We start from the raw sequence: 19375 nt of genomic DNA on the forward strand, positions 1-19375 counted from the left end.
TGTCTGATCTTCTTATTTTCTTTCCCCCTTTGGGATATTTCCAGTGCTTCCTATTTCAGTTTCCTTCCTGTTTTGTTAGGGGACAGAAGATTACATCTTTTGTACTCAAACTTCCACAGGAACTGTTTCACAGTATCTGGTGGATAAGATCTTTACATTTCCTCACCTGTCTTCCAGCAGTTCATACTAGATTGTAACTGTACCAACGTTTTCCATGGGATCATTCTTAGGTGCTTTTCAAGTTAAAAATACTTAACTCCATTTTTACAGCTTCCTTAGAGGTAAAGAATTATGAATCCTGGCCGGGCGCTGTGGCTCAAGCCTGTAATCTCAGCACTTCGGGAGGCCGAGGCGGGTGGATCACGAGGTCAAGAGATCGAGACCATCCTGGTCAACATGGTGAAACCCCGTCTCTCCTAAAAATACAAAAAATTAGCTGGGCATGGTGGCGCGTGCCTGTAATCCCAGCTACTCAGGAGGCTGAGGCAGGAGAATTGCCTGAACCCAGGAGGCGGAGGTTGCGGTGAGCTGAGATCGCGCCATTGCACTCCAACCTGGGTAACAAGAGCAAAACTCTGTCTCAAAAAAAAAAAAAAAACAAAAAACTGATACTTAGCAGCCTTCATTTTGTAAAATAGGTAGGAATGGTCATAACCACTGGATTTCCATGGGCAGGGTTTTGTAAGGTAAGTTGCAGTAAAAGCCCCAAGGAATAATGGTATTAAATCACAATTTGTGAGAAAGATGTTTGGTCTGTCATCAGTAGATCTTTGGGCCAGTGTGCTTTGAGCTGTGGTTACCCCTGAGATGATAGTGACTGTCTTTTCCCTCAAAGAGCCTGCAGTCTAGACCTGCCAGGAAAAAAAAAAATGCTTGTGAGGCACCAAGTCCCTCAGAAATTACAGAAATTAATTGCAGGCCTGACGTGGTGGCTCATGTCTGTAATCCAAGCACTTTGGAGGCCAAGGCAGGCGGATCACCTCAGGTCGGGAGTTCAAGACCAGCCTGACCAACATGGTGAAACCCCGTCTTAAAAAAAATAAAATAAAAAAATTAATTGCAGTGAGAATAAGAAACAGGAGAGGATCATGGAGGTAGGGATTGGGTTAGGCAGGACCCACATTGAAAAAGGGGAGATTGGCCGGGCGCAGTGGCTCAAGCCTGTAATCTCAGCACTTTGGGAGGCCGAGACGGGTGGATCACAAGGTCAAGAGATCGAGACCATCCTGGTCAACATGGTGAAACCCGTCTCTACTAAAAATACAAAAAATTAGCTGGGCATGGTGGTGCATGCCTGTAGTCCCAGCTACTCAGGAGGCTGAGGCAGGAGAATTGCCCGAACCCTCCAGCCTGGGTAACATGAGTGAAACTCCGTCTCAAAAAAAAAAAAAGAAAAAGGGGAGATTGATCCAGGCTTGACAAGAGGTGTGTATAGGACCCCTGACTCCAGAAATGCAGAACTATTTGCTTAGTGGGTCCAGGGCCTCCTGGGCCTGTATTTTTAGTACCTGATTCACCAGAAATATCCCTTCAGAGGTTTCTCATTGTTCTAGGAAATGTTTGTGTGCCCTGTCTCTTGAGAGGACATTCTTAGTCCACCTCAAGTGCTGTATAAATGTTAAAGGAACATGGATGAGCTGGGAAATATTCCTGTAATGTTTTCAGAGTTTGTTTTTTCGTAGAGATGGGGTCTCACCATATCAGCCAGGCTGGTTGGTCTCAAATGCTTGACCTCAAGTTATCCACCTGCCTCGGTCTCCCAAAATGCTGGGATTATAGTCATGAGCCACTGCGCCAGGCCGAGACTTGCTTTTGACCCAGAGTGTTTCCAAGGCAGATGGTTCTGACTGCCTTCAGCGGGGTTGGGAAGATATCTGTTGTAACGCTAGGTTACATTCAGATGACATCAGTAAAGGTGCATGTGCCCATTCTGCCTTAGGCCTTTTTTTTTTTGGATTGACAGTCTTGCTCTGTCACAGGCTGGAGTGTAGTGCAATGGCACAATCATAGCTCATTGCAGCCTCAAACTCCTGAGCTCAAATGATCCTCCTCCCTCAGCCTCTCAAGTAGCTAGTATTGCAGGCATGCACCACCACACCCCGATAATTTTTTATTTTTATTTTTGGTCTCAAACTCTGGCTCAAGCAACCCTCCTGCCTCAGCTTCCCGAAGTGCTGGGATTACAGGCATGAGCCATGACTCCCTGCGCAGAAAGACCTTCGTTGTTGTTGTTGTTGTTGTTTTTAACCTGGCAACTTTCATTTAAAGAAAGACCTTAAAGTGCAGGTTTTGATTCAGTATGTCTGGGGCCTGAGATTCTGCATTTCTGACAAGCTCCTGGGTGATGCCAGTGCTGGGGTTCGGGGACCACACTGGAGTAGTACCATAATGCTTGTAAAATCACAGCTGTCAGCAGGCCTGGTGGCTCACACCTGTAATCCCAGAACTTTGGGAGGCCAAGGCAGGCAGTGAGGTCAGGAGTTCAAGACCAGCCTGGCCAACATGGTGAAGCCCTATCTCTACTAAAAATATATATATACAAAATTAGCCGGGCATGGTGGTGTGCACCTGTAATCCCAGGTACTTGGGAGGCTGAGGCAGGAGAAGCACTTGAAATCGGAGGCAGAGGTTGCAGTGAGCCGAGATCGTGCCATTGCACTCCAGCCTAGGCAAAAAGAGCAAAACTTCGTCTCAAAAAAGAAAAGAAAGGAAGGCTGGGCGCGGTGGCTCACGCCTGTAATCCCAGCACTTTGGGAGGCCGAGGCAGGTGGATCACAAGGTCAAGAGATCGAGACCATCCTGGTCAACATGGTGAAACCCCGTCTCTACTAAAAATACAAAAAATCAGCTGGGCATGGTGGTGCGTGCCTGTAATCCCAGCTANAAAAAAAAAAAAAAAAAAAAAAAAAAAAAAAAAAAAAAAAAAAAAAAAAAAAAAAAAAAAAAAAAATCAGCCGTCTGTAGTTTTCCCAGTAGCCTCTAGATGTCCTCGTCATCCATGAGATACAGCTCCTAGACCTTTAAAACCAGCACAGCCTCCAAGCCCTGAGACCAAAATGGGTATTTATTGAAATACTCAAGAGACTTGTCTAGAAACTGGTGTTTGGATTTATTGTTTCTACACAAAACTGACTGGTGAAAGAGCGTTTATCTCTTTTTTTTTTTTTAAGGAAAAAATGTCTTGAAATCAAGTTGGTTGTCAAAGAACTTTGCAGCTAACCTACGTTATTTACCATGGGATGCTAAATCCAAATCAAAACATCTCAGAAATGAGCAGTTATCCCTACATGAAAGTTAGAGATAATCCTTTCCACAGATAATTAAACAATTAAGAATTCTTTAATTCTTAAAACTTGGACTGTTTTAATAAACTGTTGTTACTACTAGTAAATTTTTCACCATAAATTCACATATAAACTTCACCAGTATTAGGCCATCCTCGCCTCCTGAAGAGACCACCCACAGCCTCCTCCAGGGCTGGGTAGATACAAAAATAAAAGTGACTATGTATTCAGTGTTGATGCCACACTCTCTGAATGAGCTCATTGAATCTTCACAGCATCCCTATGAGGGGACTATTTTATGATCCCTTTTTTATAGGCGAGGAAACAGGCATAGGATGCTTCAGTAACACCCAGGGTTGCACAAATAGAAAATGGTAATCACTATGCTAGACTGCCATTCAGACTCAAACGATGTTTGTTGAATGAGTTTTTTTTTTTTTTTTTTTGAGACAGTCTCGCTCTGTCACCCAGGCTTTGAGTGCAGTGACACGAACTCGGCTCACTGCAACCTCCGCCTCCCAAAGTGCTAGGATTACAGGCGTGAGCCACCGCGCCCAGCAGCATTTTTTTTTTTTTTTTTTTTTTATTTTTTTTTTTTTTTTTTTTTTTTTGGTGTTGAGATGGAGTCTCACTCCGTTGCCCAGGCTAGAGTGCAGTGGTTCGATCTCAGCTCACTGCAACCTCTGCCCCCTGGGTTCAAGCCATTCATCTGCCTCAGCCTCCTAAGTAGCTGGGATTACAGATGCCCACCACCGCGCCATCCGATTTTGTATTTTTAGTAGAGATGGGTTTCTGCATGTTGGCCAGGCTGGTCTTGAACTCCCGATCTCAGGTGATCCATCCTCCTCGGCATCCCAAAGTGCTGGGATTACAGTCATGAGCCACCACACCCGGCCTAATTTTTTGTTTTCCAATAAGCGCTGTGGTGTGTGCATTGTTAACTGTTTCCGGTGGATTCCACAAGCCCAGAGGCACACAGTGCCGGGCAGGTGCCCTGGCTGCTACTCTATGAAAAGTTTTTGACATCACACTGAATGAGACACTACAAACATTTTACTTTTCAACTGAACCTTGTGGTGTCCTAGCAAAGGTGCTTATCTGGTTTCCGTAGGCGTTTGAACGAAAGGCAGGCGAAAATTTGGTAAGCTGCTGAGAATGGAGCAGACCTGGCATTGGGTGTGATCTAAGAGACTGGGGTGAACAGGTGAGTCAAGTTCCCCGCGACATCGGTGAGACACGGTGCTAGTATTCACCTTACTGTCTGGAGGGCTCAACCTCAAAGCTACTAAACATATGACATTAGCCAAGTCCTCTGATCTCTCTAGACAGCAGTTTTCTCTAAAGGCAAGATGGCTTTTTGGCCACTGGCTGCAGTAAGCCAGGTGATTTATTTATTTATGCATTTTCTATTTACAGCCATCAGAAAGCCAGGTGATTTTAAGCAATGCATTAAGCCCTTCTGAAATCTAACAACAGCCTTGTTCCAAGCTCCTCGCTATGGAGAAGAGCGCTGTAGTCTTTTGCCAGCGGTGTCGGATTGGCTGCTCAGTCACAGCACTTCAAAGTTGCAAACCTAGCCAGGAAAGTGCACACAGTACTTAGCCTTATTTATTTGTTTTTGTTTAATTTATTTGGAGACAGAGTCTTGCTCTGTCGCCATGCTGGAGTGCAGTAGCAGGTAAATCTTATGATTTACCCATGACTCGGGGGTTTCCAAAATCCAAACACCTCCAGACTGGAGCCCAACAATCAGCTTCCTCTTTCTTTTCGTGGACTCGGTTGCAGTTTCATTTCCCTCTGCGGAGGAGCCAGGGCAACCTTAACCAGACAGGCACCCAGCTGCGCCCTTCTTCCCAGGGCCTCTTCTCCACTCAGCTGACTCCCCTGGCCCACCCACTGCTCCTGGCTGAGGCGGTTTCCCGGCTTCGTCTGACAGGTTGGCGGGAAGTTGAGCTGCAGACGCGAGGCAGAGCACGAGTGTCCTTATTCCGTAGGCCTCTGATGGGCCACCAGAGCCGTCCGAAAGTCCTGGCGGAGCGACTGGCAGTGGCCATTTCAAAGCCTGATTTCACCTCCTTTGCAACCAGTCACGACCCAGAATAAACTGCTTCCGGGAAGCCGGTTAGTTGCACCGGCCTGAAGTGGGTCTCGGGGCCGCCTCTCGCGACCTCAGCCAGGGTTTCAGGTTCCCGCCCGGGTCACGTGTGCGGAGGCTGCCAGTGCGCGCTCTGCCCCGCCCTCCGGTCGCCACAGCAACACCAATCCCGGCTCACGCCCGCCCCCCACCCCCAATCCCCCCACCGCCGGCCGTAAGTGAAGCCGGCGAGCCCCGCGGCCGGAGGGGCCTGCAGCCCGGGGCCGGTCATGCTTCGCGGCCCGTGGCGCCCGCTCTGGCTCTTTGTCCTGCTGCTGCTGCCGCTCCCCGGCGCGCCCGAGCCCAGCGGCGCTTCGAGGCCGTGGGAGGAGACCGACGAGCCGCGCTCGGCCTGGGCCTGGCCGGGCTTCCAGCGCCTGAAGGAGCGGCTGAGGGCGGCCGCCGCCCTCTCCAAGCGGTACTGGACGCTCTTCAGCCGCCAGGTGTGGCCCGACGACTGTGACGAGGCCGAGGAGGGAGCCGCGGGGTCCCCGGGTAAGACCCCGTGCCCGCGGCCGCCATTCGCTGCGGAGCAGGGTGCCATCCGGGCGCGGCTGTGGTCGCCTCGCTCCTGCCCCAGGGACGTCTCGGCCCACAGTCCTGCTCCGCGCGGCCCCAGGTACCGGCTGTGGGTGCTGCAGCCTCCGCGGAGCCGGCAGCCCGACGCCGCCCGGCCCCACCCGCGGCCCCGATACACCCCCTGAGTCCCGGCTGCCTGCCCCGCCGCCCCCGTCCCAGCTCCCGCCGCCCCCGTCCCCGCTCCTTCCAGACTGGCTCGCACCGCCTGTGCCGCCTCCCAGCCCCCCTGGCGTCATTCGAAGGTCTGCCCCTGACAGCTCTAGGGAACGTCCGCTGTGGACACGCCTGGTGACTGCCTTCTCCCCTGCTGCTTGTGGATGCAGGGCTTGAGGGCCGACCGTGGGCGGAGCCCGGGCCGGGAGTTGGGATCTGAGTTCTGGGTGTCGCTTTGTCCCTGACGAATCGTGTGGCAGGGTTGCCGCATCTCTGTCGCGCACCGGATGGTCTCCTCTGGGTCTCATGGCTCCTCCTTTTCCAGGCTGGCGCCTTCGCCTGTTAGGTCAGCGGTACCTGGATCTCCTAACCACGTGGTACTGCAGCTTCCGAGACTGCTGCCCCAGTGGGGATTGCAGGATCTCCAACAACTTTACAGGTTGGACCCCGCTTGGCTTTAAGGGGCTAGGAATCTGTGGGGAGGGAGGCTGTCCAGGGGAAATGGTTAGATGCAGGGGACCTTTCGTCATCCTGCCCAGCCTCCCCACAGGCAGGATCTGCGAAGTTTTGGAGTACCAAATGCTTGAGTCAAGATGGGACTCGGGGATTTGAGCCTCTAGCTTAATACCCTAGGCAAACTGAGCTGTTTCGTGGATCTTGAGGATCCATGGGAATGTCATGAACAAGTGACACTCAGCTGAGCTGGGAGGAGGGAGCACTGCCAGATGTCGGACGGGCCCCTCGTTACCACCGTGTGTCCCCTGTCTAAACAGGGTTTCCTCTGCTCGCTTACCACCCACCCCTGGTCATGTCGGTCTGAGCCCTGAGAGCCTCTCCAAGAAGAGAATAGCTAATATCTATTATACATACCAGGCACTGTGCTAAGAGTTTTGCAGGAATTAACTCATAATCCAACATCTTCGATCTTAAGGAGAGTCAGGCCCAGAACACCGTGTCTTGCTCTAAACGTCGACCTTTCAGAGGGGGCTGGATGTATCCAGTGAGAGAACCGATTGGAGATTGTGGGTTGTGATTGAAAGTGTCCCTTGCTGACGCTTAGCTGACAAATGTCCGGGTGATGCAGCAGTCCTTTCCTGGCTTATCTGGGATCAGTAGGGAGGCCTCTGCGGCTCCACGCCCTGAGAGAAAAAAAGACTGTTTCTGATTATAACTAATTCGTAGTCACCATCACAGGGAAATATCCCTGTGCATTCTCTGGCGCCCAGCTACCTGTGAGTCATGATTTACCAACCTTCCTTCCTAGTACTTTCTAATTACTTTGGGTGGCTTGATTTGCATATTGCAGTTGATTGGCATTTTCACTCACAGGGTGATCTTTGGCCCCAAGTTCTGAAGCCTATTCTGATATTTGCAAAAGCTTTCTCTCTTTTCCTTAGGAGCAATTTCTTGCCTAGAGTTCACCCAACCCCAGCTCCTTCAGTCTCCATAAATGGGGTCCACCCTAGGTATTTAGGTCACTTAATTGGCCAAAATGCCAATAACACAGTGTGTTAGGGACACAGTCTGGCTCAGGACACAAGACTGGACTACATAGGTCAGGAAGTCTGAATCTGGATCATCGCTGACTTGGATAAGACCCTAAGTGGCAATTAGCGAGTTACTTTCTGTCCTCAACGTGTCTGTTCTACAAATTGTTGTGGCCAGGGAATTGGAGGCCTCCATTGGATTCCTAGTCTTGCCTCTGCCTTGCTGGCAAACTGAGGAGTCCTTCCCAAGCATCAGTTTCCTCAGCTTTATTTATTTATTTAATTTATTTATTTTGAGACTGAGTCTCTCTGTTGCCCAGGCTGGATTGCAGTGGCATGATCTTGGCTTACTGAAACCTCTGCCTCCCAGGCTCAAGCGATTCTCCTGCCTCAGCCTCCTGAGTAGCTGAGATTACAGGCACATGCCACCATGCCCTGCTCATTTTTGTATTTTTAGTAGAAGACAGGGTTTCACCGTGTTGGCCAGGCTGGTCTCTCAGCCTCCCAAAGTGCTGGGATTACAGGCGTGAGCCACTGCGCCCAGCCAGTTTCCTCAGCTTTAAATGGGAAGAATAATGCCTGCCTTGCAGAATTGTGAAGACTAAATGTAAAACACTTAGCCCAGTTCTGAATACAGAGGGAAAAAAAGCAGCAAATGTTAATTTTCTTCTATGTTCCTACTACTTTTGGACCAATGTATGATACCCTCAGTGTTTTATCATAGACCTTGACCTCCGAAGGCTCCAGAATATCCACTCTGGGCTGGCTTGAGGTGTTCGACCAATTGGTCTTGAACTTGGAATGGTCAGGATGTCGCCCACAGCTGGCAGCACACCCTCCCTGTTTCCACCGCGGCTCCTGGTAGACCTGTCTCCAAATCCTGCAGCCTCCTGGCTGAGAGGAAGTTAGGCCTAGCAGAGAACTTTGCACGGCCGGAGATGCTCTCAACAAGTGTTGGCTGAATTGAATCAGAATGAATAATATCAGGCTTCTCCATAAAACGGAGCCCTGAAACCACAGGATGGGAGTAGCCTCAGGACATGGGGGATGGGGTTCCTCCCCAGACGTCTGGGCCAACTGTTCTGGGTATCTGCAGGATCCTCAGGAAGGGTGATACCGCCCTCTCCCTGAGTCCCATCTTGATTTCTGAAACTCTTCAGAAAGTAGCCCTCGATGCTGGGTGTGGTGGCTCATGCCTGTAATCCCAGCACTTTGGGAGGCCGAGGTGGGCAGATCACCTGAGGTCAAGAATTTGAGACCAGTCTGGGCAATATGGTGAAACCTCATCTCCACTAAAAATACAAAAATTAGCCAGGTGTGGTGGTGGGCGCCACAGCTACTCAGGAGGCTGAGGCAGGAGAATCGCTTGAACCCGGCAGGTGGAGGTTGCGGTGAGCCGAGATTTTGCCATTACACTCTAGCCTGGGCGACAGAGTGAGACTCCATCTCTAAAAAAAAAAAAAAAAGAAAGTAGTCCTTGAATCCCTTCTACAGCAAGATCTGTCCTCTGGCTTCTTACTCTAAGGCCAAACAGGAGGAATAACTGATCCCACCTGAGAGAGATTCAGAGTGGCTTGGTTTCTGGGCTGCTGGCTGATGTGGGGGATGGGCTTGTGTGTGCTTCTCACTGTGACTGCCTCTTTCCTGCCCTTAGGCTTAGAGTGGGACCTCAATGTGCGGCTGCATGGCCAGCATTTGGTCCGGCAGCTGCTTCTGAGTACAGTGAGGGGCTACCTAGAGACGCCCCAGCCAGACAAGGCCCTTGCTCTGTCGTTCCACGGCTGGTCTGGCACAGGGAAGAACTTCGTGGCGAGGATGCTGGCAGAGAACCTGTATCGGGACGGGCTGAGGAGCAGCTGTGTCAGGATGTTCATTGCCACGATCCACTTTCCTCACATCAAGTATGTGGACCTGTACAAGGTAAGGTCCACCGGGGCTGGGGTGAGGCCTCTGTGCTCGGGGGGACACCCTCATGCCAGCCCTTCCTTGCAAGGTAGTAGGCTCTGGAGAAGCCTGGTGAGGTGGGGACAGGTGGCAGAACCTGTGACAGACAGAGCTGTCCACTCCTCACAGAGGCCGTGAGCATCTGGAGGTGACTGGTGTTCCAAACACCACTCCCTGCTCTGTCCCTTGAACAGCCACCCTCGAGTGGCCGGACGCTGCATGTTGATTTTTGTTGGGGAAGTAGTGAAATGTCACAGGCAGTGTAGAACAGAGAGAGGCAGGAGCCAGGCGCTGTGGCTCACGCCTGTAATCCCAGTACTTTGGGAGTCCGAGGTGGGTGAATCATGAGATCAGGAGTTCAAGACCAGCCTGGCCAACATAGTGAAACACCGTCTGTACTAAAAACACAAAAATTAGTCGGGGGTGGTGGCACTCGCCTGTAGTCCCAGCTACTTAGGAGGCTGAGGTTGTGGTGAGGCGAGGTGGGGCCACTGCACTCCAGCCTGGGCAACAGAGCTCCAACTCAAAACAAAACAAAAAAACAGAAAAGCAAAAACTCTCAGGCTGTCAGCATGGACACACCCATGTCAGCTAAGGAGAGTTCGCATTTTATGTACTGCCTTTGGTGTGAACCTTTGTCCATGCTCTTTATGTCATTGTGACTACGCTGGACAGAAAGTTGAGTATCCTGTCTTTTTAGAAAACAGGCCTGTCCTATCTTACAGATTTTCCATGTCTTCCCATATGGGCTTATTATATACCAGCGAGTGGATGGACAGAAATTTCCTTGGCTATTTTGCTATTTTGGGTTTCTTCTCATTCAGACATGTAGTATTGAAAACATACCGCCAGAGGACCGAACCCGTTGAGCCTGACAGAGAGGACTGCACCTGGCTTTGGCTTTCCGTTCTAATATTTGGAATGTGCTCACCTGGGAAGATTCTGTCAGCATTAAAGGACAGAGGCTTGCCCCCATCTGCTGGCAATTTCCATATGGCTTTAGAGGGCAGGGGCAGGGTGAGCTGGGCCTTTCCAGAAAGAGCTATCTGGCTTAGACTGTGGCAAAACTGCTGTGACCCCAGCATCCCCACTATGAAAACTGGCATGGCACACCTTTACACCGCGAGCCTTCCCCCATGGGTGCACCCAGTCGACAGGGAGTGTGGGCCCTGGGGTGGGAGCTGGCTCTAAATAATATATTCCTTGCCCATTTTGATGAACATTGCAAAGAACCATCTTTTCACTTGAGGGTTTACTCTCTTGCCTGGGGCAAGGAACCCGCCACAGCTCCTTTCGGGAGCGGAGTCGGAAGGTTGGTTGGGCCCAGACTGTCCTTCAGCAGGCTTGCTCCCCTGAGATCTCAGCCCAGCCAGGCTGCCAGTGGGCGCTCTGCACCTGGGAGTTCAGGGAAGGCTGGCTCCACTGTGTTTAGCTTTCAACCCTCAGCGTGCAGGAGAATCACCTGGGAAGCTGATCAGATGCAAATATCCTAGGCCCGCCCCCACAGCTTGGATTTGATAGGTTCCCAGGGGTGAAACCCCGCCCCAAGGGGTCTATTGCACATGCCCGCAAGGCTGGAGGTGGAAGTCTTGGCCAGTTCCCCAGCTGCTCGCTATATCCCTTGCAGGAGCAGCTGAAGGGCCAGATCCGGGAGACGCAGCAGCTCTGCCATCAGACCCTGTTCATCTTCGACGAGGCTGAGAAGCTGCACCCAAGGCTGCTGGAGGTCCTTGGGCCACACTTAGAACGCCGGGCCCCTGAGGATGACAGGGCCGAGTCTCCGTGGACTATCTTTCTGTTTCTGAGGTGGGTTCTGGGGAACAGTGGTCAAGGGGGCTGGGGGATGGGAAGATACTAGCTGGCAGTGGAGGCTTCCACGCGTCCCCAGGTTCAGAACCTTTTCCTCAAGAAAAACCAGCACAAACTCCAGTACAGAAAGCAGCAGCCAGCTGTGGTGGCTCATGCCTGTAATCTCAGCACTTTGGGAGGCTAAGGCGGGCAGGTCCCTTGAGTCCAGGAGTTTGAGACCAGCCTGGGCAACATGGTGAAACCCAGTCGCTACAAAAAATACGGAAACTTGGCTGGGCCAAGTGGCTGACGCCTGTAATCTCAGCACTTTGGGAGGCCGAGATGGGTGGATCACGAAGTCAGGAGTTCAAGACCAGCCTGACTAATATGATGAAACCCCGTCTCTACCAAAAATACAAAAATTAGCCGGGCATGGTGGCGTGAGCCTGTAGTCCCAGCTACTTGGGAGGCTAGGGCAGGAGAATTTCTTGAGCCTGGGAGGTGGAGGTTCCTGTGAGCTAAGATCGTGCCACTGCAGTCCAGTCTGGGTGACAGTGAGACTCCATCTCAAAAAAAAAATTTGGGCATGGTGACTTCTGTCTATATTCCCAGCTACTCGGGAGGCTAAGGTGGGAGAATCACTGGAATCCAGGAGATAGGAGTTGCAGTGAGCCGAGATCGGGCCACTGCCCTCCAATCTGGGTGACAAGATTCTTTGAAACAAATTCCCAAGGCAAGCCGGGTTAGAGAATGGCATAGTCTCCCATCAAGTCCAACATGGCCATTACTTCCTCCAGCCTGGGAAGGTCTGTTTCTTCTCTGATCGTGAGAAGTTGTCACTGGCTTAAAGTCCAGGGTATATGTGTGGAGAGAAACATGCTTCCTCTGAGTACCTGTAGTTCAGTTGCGATGCCGCCACACAGGACCCAGTCACTTCATCACTGCACTGCAGCTCCTTTGCTTTTGTTGACATGTCTTTGTGGGAGGCCAACTTAGAAATAACTTGTCCAACTTCATCTTTTTGCGGAGGCTCCAACTGGGGGAGTCCTGTGTCTGTTACAGGTCGAGTGTCGGCCCTTGTTGACCCAATTTGAAGGTTTCACAACAGCTTGAGTCTCGGTAGAAGTCAAAGCAAGCGGTCCCTTCCCAACTCCACTCCGCCCTCGCCTTCCTTAGGCCAGCACTTGCTTGCTGGGAAGTTTTCCCAGGCTGCAGGATGAGGAAGGTGGGGGTGGGGGTGGGGGATGCTGATTTTCATCCTAGCTTGGGGAGTGTGGCGGGTGAAGGGGTGAGCAGTGGAGGGCAGATCTTCAGTGTGGATTCACTAGAAGTGAAATGGGCCAGGCGCAATGGCTCACGCCTGTAATCCCAGCATTTTGAGAGGCCGAGGCAGGTGGATCCTGAGGTCAGGAGCTCGAGACCAGCCTGGCTGACATGTCAAAACCCTGTCTTTACTAAAAATACAAAAATTAGCCTAGTACTGTGGCGCATGCCTGTAATCCCAGCTACTCGGAAGAGAGGAGAATCACTTGAACCCAGGAGGCGGAGGTTGCCGTGAGCTGAGATAGCGCCATTGCACTCCAGCCTGGGCAACAAGAGCGAAACTCCATCTCAAAAGAAAAGAAGTGAAACAGGTTTAAACTGTTCCTGGGTTGGAATTTCTGTGTGGTAATGGGAAGCCCTTCCTGGTCTGTAGGTAAAGCTGTGGAGGCTTAGAATGCGGGGCGCCCAGGGTGATTTTTAAGAGGAGAGAGAAACCTCTTGTGTGATTTGAGTGGCCAGAACGAGGCGGTGTGGATGGTCCGTTCTTCAAATTAGTTCTTATGCCCACATTCTGTACTGTTTATTTCCACCTGGGGAGGCAGCCAGGCTTAAATCTCCTGTTGCAGTGAGTCAGGTGGAGGCTGCAGCATGCAGACGAGCCCGAACAGAGGAGTCACCTGGGTGCTCTATAGCTTCTGCACCTGAGCCCTGGGTGGGGAAGTCCATGGGACCTCTCACCCACTGATGCGGAAGCCAGTCCTTCCCACAGCACAGGGCGAAGCATGGTGACCCCGCCTTGGGCCTCCCTTTCCCTTCTGTAGGAATCTCGTGTGTGTGTCGACCTCCTCCCTTTCCCCAACGGGGGTCTGCTGGCCTCAGGTGGTGCCAGCCAGGCAGATTCTCCCACTTCTCAGCTTGGAAAACCTCACCTGGGCCATGATTGCCTAATGTGACCCGGTGACCCTGCAGTCTCTAGGCAGACTTTGTAGTATTCTGGCCATCGACCCGATGGCAGCACCCTCCAGCCCCTGGCCAGCCGCCTGTCCTTTCCCCCAGTGACCCGGCCTCGGTGGACTGTCCGAGGCCATGTGATCATGGGCAGGTTGCAGGTGGGGCGGGCTTGTGGAAAAGCCGCCCTGCCAGACTCCTCCAGGCCACAGCAGGGTGGGGAGGTCCCCCAGGAGGCTCTGAGCTCCAGGGAAGAGGATGCATAACTGTGACAAGGATGTGAAGGAAAAATGAGAAAGATGTGTCCTTAGGTTCTAGTGGCTGTGTTGTGGGCCTGTGCCCAGCCTTGGAGAGCCAGGTCCTTCCTCCAACCATGGGCTGGGCTGACATAGTCCGTCCCAGGCTGTCCAGGACGCAGACTCTCACCCTCTGAGGCTCTCAGGTGGGCCAGCGATGTCTTGGGGAGACACTGTTGACATTGGAATCTCTGGATTTGATTTCTGTAATGTGTTTAAATTAATCATCCCTTGTAGTAAGGATTCTTGGATGTGAAAGAAAAGCACAGCTGAGGCTGGTCCGAAGGTAGTGAGTTATCTCAATTGATTGTTCAGTTACAGATCGAACTCCTTGTTCTACTCTTTCCCCCCTTCTCACTACTGCACTTGACTAATCTTTAAAAAAGAAAAAAGAAAAGCACGGTTGATTCAAACTGCTAGAGTGACCAAGTCACACTACGTGAAGAGCAGCAGTTTCATTCTGAAATAAATGCGAAACCTGCTGTTTGAAGTGAGTTGCCAGTAGCTTTGCTGGCCTCCCCCTGGTGGCAGAAGAGGGGAGGTGGCAGCTGAAGCGGGGAGCTGAGTGTGTGTGGTGCTCCCTTTGTCTGGGCTAGGGAATCGGGGGTCCAGTGGCTGGGCACCAGGAAAGTAACATTAACTACTTCGCCTCTGTCTGCCAAATATAGAAGGCTGCTGGAACGGGGTCACGCGGCAGGACAGGAACGTCGAACGGTGCGATGGGAGCTGTAAAGTGACAAGGGCGATTAAAGCCTGTTTCCTTTGTGGTGTTGTCGGGAAAAGGATAGAAAGGACTTTGAAAAATTACAGAACTACACAAATAGAACTCACTCATGGAAGTGAGTCCCAGTGTGTCTGTTGGCTGCCTGTTGATTCACGAGGACAGCTTAGATTGGTCCAGTCCTTGTTTTATAAATGAGGACGCTAAGGCTCAAAGAGGTGAAGTGTCTGTCTGTTCTTTAGGAAGCATGTAGCAGTTAGCATGGGGTTTGTTACAGCAACAGCCAGTTCTGTCTGGCGAGGGCTTAAGTCCCCAGACTTAAAGGGTCTTAGGGATAAGGGCTGGTGCGATGAGATGTTGGCTAGGGGCGAGGGCTGGTTGAGACAGGTGCCCTCTGGCCCCTCCAGATTTCCCAGTGACCCAGGCTAGCAGTGACCTGTGGAAGGGAGTTGAGGTGTCCCAGGAAGACAGTGTCTGTCTAAAGATAAGACGCTGGTGCCAAGTAGCAGTCCTGAAAATGACGGGAGGGGCAGTGAGTACAGAGGGGCCCCAAGTGATTCTCCTGCCTCAGACTCCCGAGTTGCTGGGATTACAGGTGTGTGCCACCATGCCTAGCTAATGTTTGTATTTTTAGTAGAAACGGGGTTTCACTACGTTGGCCAGGCTGGTCTGAAACTCCTGGCCTCAGGTGATCCTCCCACCTCGGCCTCCCAAAGTTCTGGGATTACAGGCATGAGCCACTGCACCCGGCTGTTCTTCTCTTTAGATATGAGCCCTGAAGAGCTTAGACACATTTTGCATGCATTATTTTACAATCTGATGGAATCCCAAACTGAGATGTGTTAAAATACAATTTTCATTTTACTTTATTGTATTTAAAAGTGTCTTCAGACAAAATCTCTCAGTTCTATGTATTTTCAGTCAAAATTTTAAATCTGCATAATCAACTTGTGTTGAAAAAAATTTGTCTGAAACATTTCATAATTTGTTTCCAGCATGAGATATCTAAGGAGTTAGACCCGTGGTCTAGATTAATACTCTATTTTTACATTTAAACCTTTTAAGTCTTCTATAAACCAATTTTGTTACTCTCTTCCACAAGTTATTGGACATGTTAAGGGGAAAAATAGGCTCTTTAATTGTTAACATGATGACAAATCAGTTATACAGTTAGTTATAAAATTAGAAGTTTTAAAAGCAATATTGTATATTTTTATCTATATAACTAAAATGTATCTAAGAATAAAACCACATTAAACAAACAAAAAAAAAAAAAACCACTTCCTACCATCTTTATGCTCCCTGCACCTAGCAGTCTCAGTGTGTCTCAAAAGGGAACAAGAGAGAATGGGTGGCCACGCTGGACAGTGTCTTTTCTGTGCAGACCTTTGAGTTGTGACAAGGTCTCCTGTCTCCTGGAAGACAGAGAAGGCTCACGCCCCTCAGCCTTCATTCTTCCAGGCACCCATGCATTGGCTTCAGTGGTCATGTAACAAAGACATGGGTTAACAAGCTCTTGTCTCCTTCAGTAATCTCAGGGGCAATATAATCAATGAGGTGGTCCTAAAGTTGCTCAAGGATGGATGGTCCCGGGAAGAAATTACGATGGAACACTTGGAGCCCCACCTCCAGGCGGAGATCGTGGAAACCATAGGTAAGTAAGTGACTCCCAGTCACACAAAAAAATATGCCTCTGGTGAGAGCCACAGCTGGGGTTAATTAACGTGTTTGTTGGAAAGTGTGTTTATGAGGCGGGCAGACCATAATCCTCTCATATCAGCAACCTTGCACAGGGAAAGTGCTAAGAGAGCCTGAGCTCCTTTTCTGGTAATGCTTGGAAAGAGTAGTTTGCAGTAGCCCCAGGAGTCTCACTGGGAGACTTTACCTAAAGGAGACGCAGCTGTGGAGCTCTTGACACACACTGCAGACAGCACTCCTGGAGTTGAGAGATGAGATCCAACCTTGCCCAGCCCTTCGGTTTGGGGACACCTTGAAACCCAGCTGGGGGCCGGGCGTGGTGGCTCACGCTTGTAATCCCAGCACTTTGGGAGGCCGAGGTGGGTGGATCACTAGAGGTCAGGAGTTCAAGACCAGCCTGGCCACTATGGTGAAACCCCATCTTTAAAAAAAAAAAAGAAAAACCCAGCTGGGGCCAGGCGTGGTGGCTCACACCTGTGGTCCCAGCACTTTTGGAGGCTGAGGCAGGTAGATCACTTGAGGTCAGGAGTTTGAGACCAGCCTGGCCAACATGGTGAAACCCTGTCTCTACCAAAAATACAAAAGTTGGCCGGGTGCCACCGTGTCTCACGCCTGTAATGCCAGCACCTTGGGAGGCCAAGGTGGGTGGATCATGAGGTCAGGAGATCAAGACCCTCCTGGCCAACATGGTGAAACCCTGTTGCTACTAAAAATAAAAAAATTAGCTGGGTGTGATGGCAGGTGCCTGTTATTTGGGAGGCTGAGGCACAAGAATTGCTTGAACCCAAAAGACAGAGGTTTCAGTGAGCCAAGATCGCGCCACTGTACTCCAGCCTGGTGACAAAGCAAGACTCGGTCTCAAAAAAAATTAGCTGGGTGTGATGGCGTGCGCCTGTGGTCCCAGTACTCAGAGGCTAGGATGGGAGGATCCCCTGAAACCAGGAGGTGGAGGGTGCAATAAGCCAAGATACCACTGCACTCCAGCCTGGGTGACAGAGCAAGACCCTGTTTAAAAGAAACAAACAGCAACGCCCCTCCCCTTACCCCCAAATTCAGCTAGGTTCAGCCCCAGCTCAGACTCCATGTAACTCTGATCTTGATTTCAGACAATGGCTTTGGACACAGCTGTCTTGTGAGGGAAAACCTGATTGACTACTTCATCCCCTTCCTGCCACTGGAGTACCGTCACGTCAGGCTGTGTGCGCGGGATGCCTTCCTGAGCCAGGAGCTCCTGTATACAGAAGAGACACTGGATGAAATCGCCCAGATGATGGTGTATGTCCCCAAGGAGGAACAGCTCTTTTCTTCCCAGGGCTGTAAGTCCATTTCCCAGAGGATTAGCTACTTTCTGTCATGAAGGCTAGAAAGAGACTTCCTGGAGCTGCCTTTCTTCTACTAACAGGACGCTGGGACCTGTAGGAGCACCCCGTTTGGGACTATGAAGTGTTTGAGGGGGTGTGGACTGGTATCCAGCAGTCATTAACACACAACTGGTATGTAAAAGGCAGGCCTTACATAAGAAGCAGAGCCAATCCTTTTTTTTTTTTTTTTTTTGAGGTCCCACTGAGATAGGAACTTGGATCGCTGTATTCAAAGGAACAGCCAGTTCTTGACATCACTTGGTGCCTTAAAGACACACGTCCCAATTGGAATGTGGTTGGAGCAAGCGGGCCATGTGGGAGCTCAACAAATCCTAAGGGCTTGTGACACTGTAGACGGTCTCCTTAGCATCTTAGCTCTTCTGCAAGGCAGAGCTTGGGTGTTGGGCCTCAGAGGCCGTAGGGTCCTTGGGTTACAGAGCAGGAGAGAATGAAATTCTGTGACCCGGAGCGGGAGAGTGGACTCTAGGGTTGCGGGCTGGGGGGCTTTCAAATTGGTGCTCCCAGAGGAAAGCCGAGCTGCTTCTGTTGTGAACAGATCAGCAGAGAGCCTGAGACTGAAGGAAAAGTGCACAGAGGAAGATATTTTATAAATCAGGTCAGTGTAAGCCAAGACTTATTATGCTCTACTGATTTGGAGGGGAGGAAAAACTTTAAAAACAATTAGGGGTCTGGACATGTTTTATGTAAAGATTAAAATTTTCTATTTTTCTAAAATCCTTGGCCTACTTTCTTACTGATTCTAAGATCTAGCAGAATTTCAAATGCTGGGTAATCCTAATGAGGCCTGGCAGAGACAGGGCAGATATTGGGACGGAGCTGGCTGGCAGGGTATGTGACCCGTCTGCCTGTCTACATCAGTTTGCTTTGGGACCACATGGGTGGAGCTAAGTTATGTCAACCTCCTACTGAAGAGGCTTCGACAGCATATTGCTCTTATATATGAAAATGTTCACTCCTGTACTCCCAGCTGTAAAAAGAAAAGCAGTCATTTCTGAGGATTAAATGGTACCGTGGGCCGGGTGCGGTGGCTCACGCCTGTAATCCCAGCACTTTGGGAGGCACAGGAGGGTGGATCACCTGAGGTCAGAAGTTCGAGACCAGCCTGACCAACATGGTGAAACCCTATCTCTACTAAAAATATAAAAATTAGCCAGGCGTGTTGGCAGGCACATGTAATCCCAGCTAAAAAAAAAAAAAAGCCACCATGTAGACATGTAGCATTGTGCCTACACACAGTATTATTGCTTTCCCCCTTTTCTTGGTTCTTCTCCTGTGCTTCTGGAATAACAGATCTTTTTTCCCTATGTTTTTTATATTATATATACATATACACAGACATATATACATATAAAGATAGAATCAGGGTCTCACTATATTGCCCAGGCTCGTCGAACTCCTGGGCTCAAGCTATCCTGCCTCAGCCTTCCGAAGTGCTGGGATTACAGGCGTGAGCCACCAAACCCAGCCTTTTCTGTCTTTTCTACTTGTCGTCACCTCATGTCCTTTCTTACTTAAAGCCTTCCTTGGAAATCACTTGAAATCAGAAGTTCAAGACCAGCCTGGCTAACATGGTGAAACCCCATCTCTACTAAAAATGTAAAAATTAGCCAGGTGTTGTGGCACCCACCTGTAGTTGCAGCTACTGGGGAGGCTGAGGCAGGAGAATCAATCACTCGAACCCGGGAAGCAGTCACTGAA

General features: G+C 50.4%; 1 protein-coding gene across 1 annotated transcript; it reads left to right on the top strand.

Annotated features, from left to right (window-relative positions):
* The first annotated feature begins 5266 nt into the window (after positions 1 to 5266).
* TOR3A (torsin family 3 member A) lies at positions 5267 to 17890 on the top strand. The gene is made up of 6 exons (XM_017524422.2): positions 5267 to 5913; positions 6476 to 6589; positions 9292 to 9557; positions 11209 to 11387; positions 16127 to 16251; positions 17402 to 17890. Exons 1-6 carry the CDS (start codon positions 5649 to 5651, stop codon positions 17650 to 17652), a joined length of 1200 nt encoding a protein of 399 aa, XP_017379911.1. The 5' UTR covers positions 5267 to 5648; the 3' UTR covers positions 17653 to 17890.
* Positions 17891 to 19375: the final 1485 nt, after the last annotated feature.

This window comes from Cebus imitator, unplaced genomic scaffold (genome assembly GCF_001604975.1).
Source record: "Cebus imitator isolate Cc_AM_T3 unplaced genomic scaffold, Cebus_imitator-1.0 Scaffold33, whole genome shotgun sequence".
NCBI lineage: Eukaryota > Metazoa > Chordata > Mammalia > Primates > Cebidae > Cebus > Cebus imitator.

What these genes read in the sequence shown, in the direction of transcription:
- TOR3A (XM_017524422.2), top strand. Translation starts at nt 5,649, where the DNA reads ATGCTTCGCGGCCCGTGGCGCCCGCTCTGGCTCTTTGTCCTGCTGCTG. An exon ending in GGGAGCCGCGGGGTCCCCGG is followed by an intron (nt 5,914 to 6,475) that starts GTAAGACCCCGT and finishes CTCCTTTTCCAG; the next exon opens with GCTGGCGCCTTCGCCTGTTA. An exon ending in GATCTCCAACAACTTTACAG is followed by an intron (nt 6,590 to 9,291) that starts GTTGGACCCCGC and finishes TCCTGCCCTTAG; the next exon opens with GCTTAGAGTGGGACCTCAAT.